We start from the raw sequence: 2,500 nt of genomic DNA, 5'->3' as shown, positions 1-2,500 counted from the left end.
CTTAATTTGGGAAATGGTTAAAATGAAAGTAAGAAAATAGTCAATAAAATATGGAGCGGCTAAAAAAAAAGAGGATTACGAGGGAGCAAGAGAAAGTCGAGAAATCAATTGATACTTTGGAAAAAGATCTTAGTAGCACTTCTATTGATGATTCTCAAAAACAAAGAAAAAATGATTAGAACTTGAAACAAAGAAAAGAGAATTGGAGATAACATTGATTGGATATCAAGCAAAAGGAGCTATTGTCAGACTCAGATCCCTATGGTACAATGAAGGCGAGAAAAAGACCAAGTACTTCCTTAATGTGAAAAAAAGCACTGTAAACGAGGGACTATAAAACAGTTTAACTAACGAGCGAAATTTTGTTGTCACAGACACGGAAATTTTAAATGAATGTGTGTCTTTTTATGAAAACATTTATAGTTCTAAGATAAACAACCAGCGATTTGCTAAAGATTTCTTTCAACAGCCAAATAATAAACACATTAGGGAGAACAATTTTTTTGCCAAGAGCTCGTCTGTTAAAAAGGGAAGAATTCTTGAAAGCATTAAAATCCATGCCCTCCAATAAAACGCCAGGAACTGATGGTCTTCTATGTGAATTTTACAAGGTTTTAGTGCAATGATTTGGCAGATATTTTGGTAAATGATTTTACAAATCTTTGATATGACTGTGTTTGGCTACTAAGAGGCAAATTTTTAGCATTTAGCAAACAAGGTGGTTTCTTCCATTAACAACATAGAGTCTTAGGGACAGGAAAACACACATGAGAATCATGAATCTAAAAGATGACTTTGCAATATTTAAGTCTCTGAAATTACTACCTGCTCTTTTTTCATGAATATATATTAGCCTATTATAGCTTTCCAAATTCAAAGTTCCAGAAGGAAGTTCATTCGAAAACCGCAGAAAATCCTTAACCTTAATTACTAAATAGCCTTTTATCGCAATTTCTACTTTTCTACCTTAATTAAATAAGGTTTTATCTCTGCGATCGATTTGTTTAACAACAACTGTTGGGGACGAAAAACCTCTGATTCCAGCGTCGGAATCAAAACAACAACTTTTAAAAAGTTCTAAATTAGCTTACACTGATGAGATCACATGAAAATTTAAACCGGAGTCAACTGCAAGGAAAGGATAAGTTTCAATTCTCCTCGGTACAACGAAGCCTTGTCTGTACTCAGCATAGACCACATGAACAACTAAAACCGTGAAACGTTTTTTTCTTTTTATTTCAACATAGAGTATTGAACAAGAAAGGTTCCTATTTTAAAATGTCTGATTACTCGCGACCAAATCGCATCGTTTAGCCCTGGTTTTCGTAGTAAAATTTATTAGATTGCATTCCACTACAGTTTCTTTTCTTGATATCCTTATATAGTGTACTCGATCTTTTTTCGTTTTTGCCGGCACTTCCATTCGTGAATTTTATTTAGAACCGAAAATTATGCAACAGATCCAAAGCTAGAATGGCCAAGATAGGCAATCTTGACGTTAAAAACTTCCTTAATTTTTTTTTAAACCTCTGGATTTTTTTTTTGGCCGCATGCAAAGTGTGCACATACCTGTTGCAAGTGTAGATTGGACGAACGTCCGTTGTTCAGGAAGACCAGGTTCACGGGATCGCAAATGCCCCATCTGTAAACGGAGTAAAAGTAAATCGAGAAAGAAAATTATGAAATTATAGTAAAAAATACAAACTGAACCTATACTTACTTAAGAGCCAAAGCTGTTACGTAGAATATTAGAGGCAGTTTCTGAAGCATTGTTCTCTCTAAATACACAGACAGCGTCGCTCTGAATATGTTCCAATGACTCGGAAATAAGAAATGTTTACGGTGCAACCGGTAGGTCTTTCAGTGGAATGAAATACCAATAAAATGCTTTTGGTATTTTGAAGCTGTTAGGTGATGTGGATCACAGAAGTAAATTAAGTCTCCTTTCCTTGGTATACTTATGAGGTTGATCAACTTCAAATGCAAATAGTCACGTGACAGAAACTTGTTCAGTATACATGTTCATTTTGTTCACAATAGGGGCAACGATTTACATAGAATAGACGCAATCGCCTCCTCGACTGGCTGAATTTCTTTCCTTGTTTCAGAGAATCCGACAATAAAATGAATGATAAATCGTAAACCTGTAAGGAACGTTGGAAAAGACCATTTTTTTCTACAAGATAATACCTCCCGCTTACGGTAACTTTGTGACACAATCAACAACATTAGGCGTGGTTACACACACCTTGCACGTGTTTGGGGCCTTACGGAGGGTAAATGGCTTGGGTTTGGTTCAGCTCAGGTTTCATGTTGTCCTTGGGGATTAGGATTACACAGTGAAAGACTGCCCTCAGGGTTAAATATAATTACATATGAGTTTACTGACCGTGCAAAGCTACACCTTCTGCTTTATGATTGGCCAAGCCACCTCAGGGGGCAGATAAACCCATACTTTTTATTTCAGGAACTGTCATGGGAAGTTTTTTTGTTCTTTTTT

At 35.8% G+C, this 2,500-nt stretch overlaps 1 protein-coding gene across 1 annotated transcript in view; it reads right to left on the bottom strand.

The window, feature by feature from the left end:
- Positions 1-1,982, bottom strand: part of LOC138016907 (uncharacterized) — a 7,956-nt gene extending 5,974 nt beyond the window's left edge. The window contains exons 1-2 of the mRNA XM_068864080.1: positions 1,721-1,982; positions 1,570-1,642 (exon numbers count right to left, since the gene is read on the bottom strand). Of these exons, the coding sequence (XP_068720181.1) occupies positions 1,570-1,642; positions 1,721-1,770 (123 nt within the window). The 5' untranslated portion in view covers positions 1,771-1,982. The remainder of the gene's footprint in view (positions 1-1,569; positions 1,643-1,720) is intronic.
- Positions 1,983-2,500: the final 518 nt, after the last annotated feature.

This window comes from Montipora capricornis, chromosome 9 (genome assembly GCF_036669925.1).
Source record: "Montipora capricornis isolate CH-2021 chromosome 9, ASM3666992v2, whole genome shotgun sequence".
In the NCBI taxonomy this organism is placed as follows: domain Eukaryota; kingdom Metazoa; phylum Cnidaria; class Anthozoa; order Scleractinia; family Acroporidae; genus Montipora; species Montipora capricornis.
The sequence above is the reverse complement of the archived record's forward strand: the minus strand, read 5'-3'. Positions and strand labels throughout refer to the sequence as shown.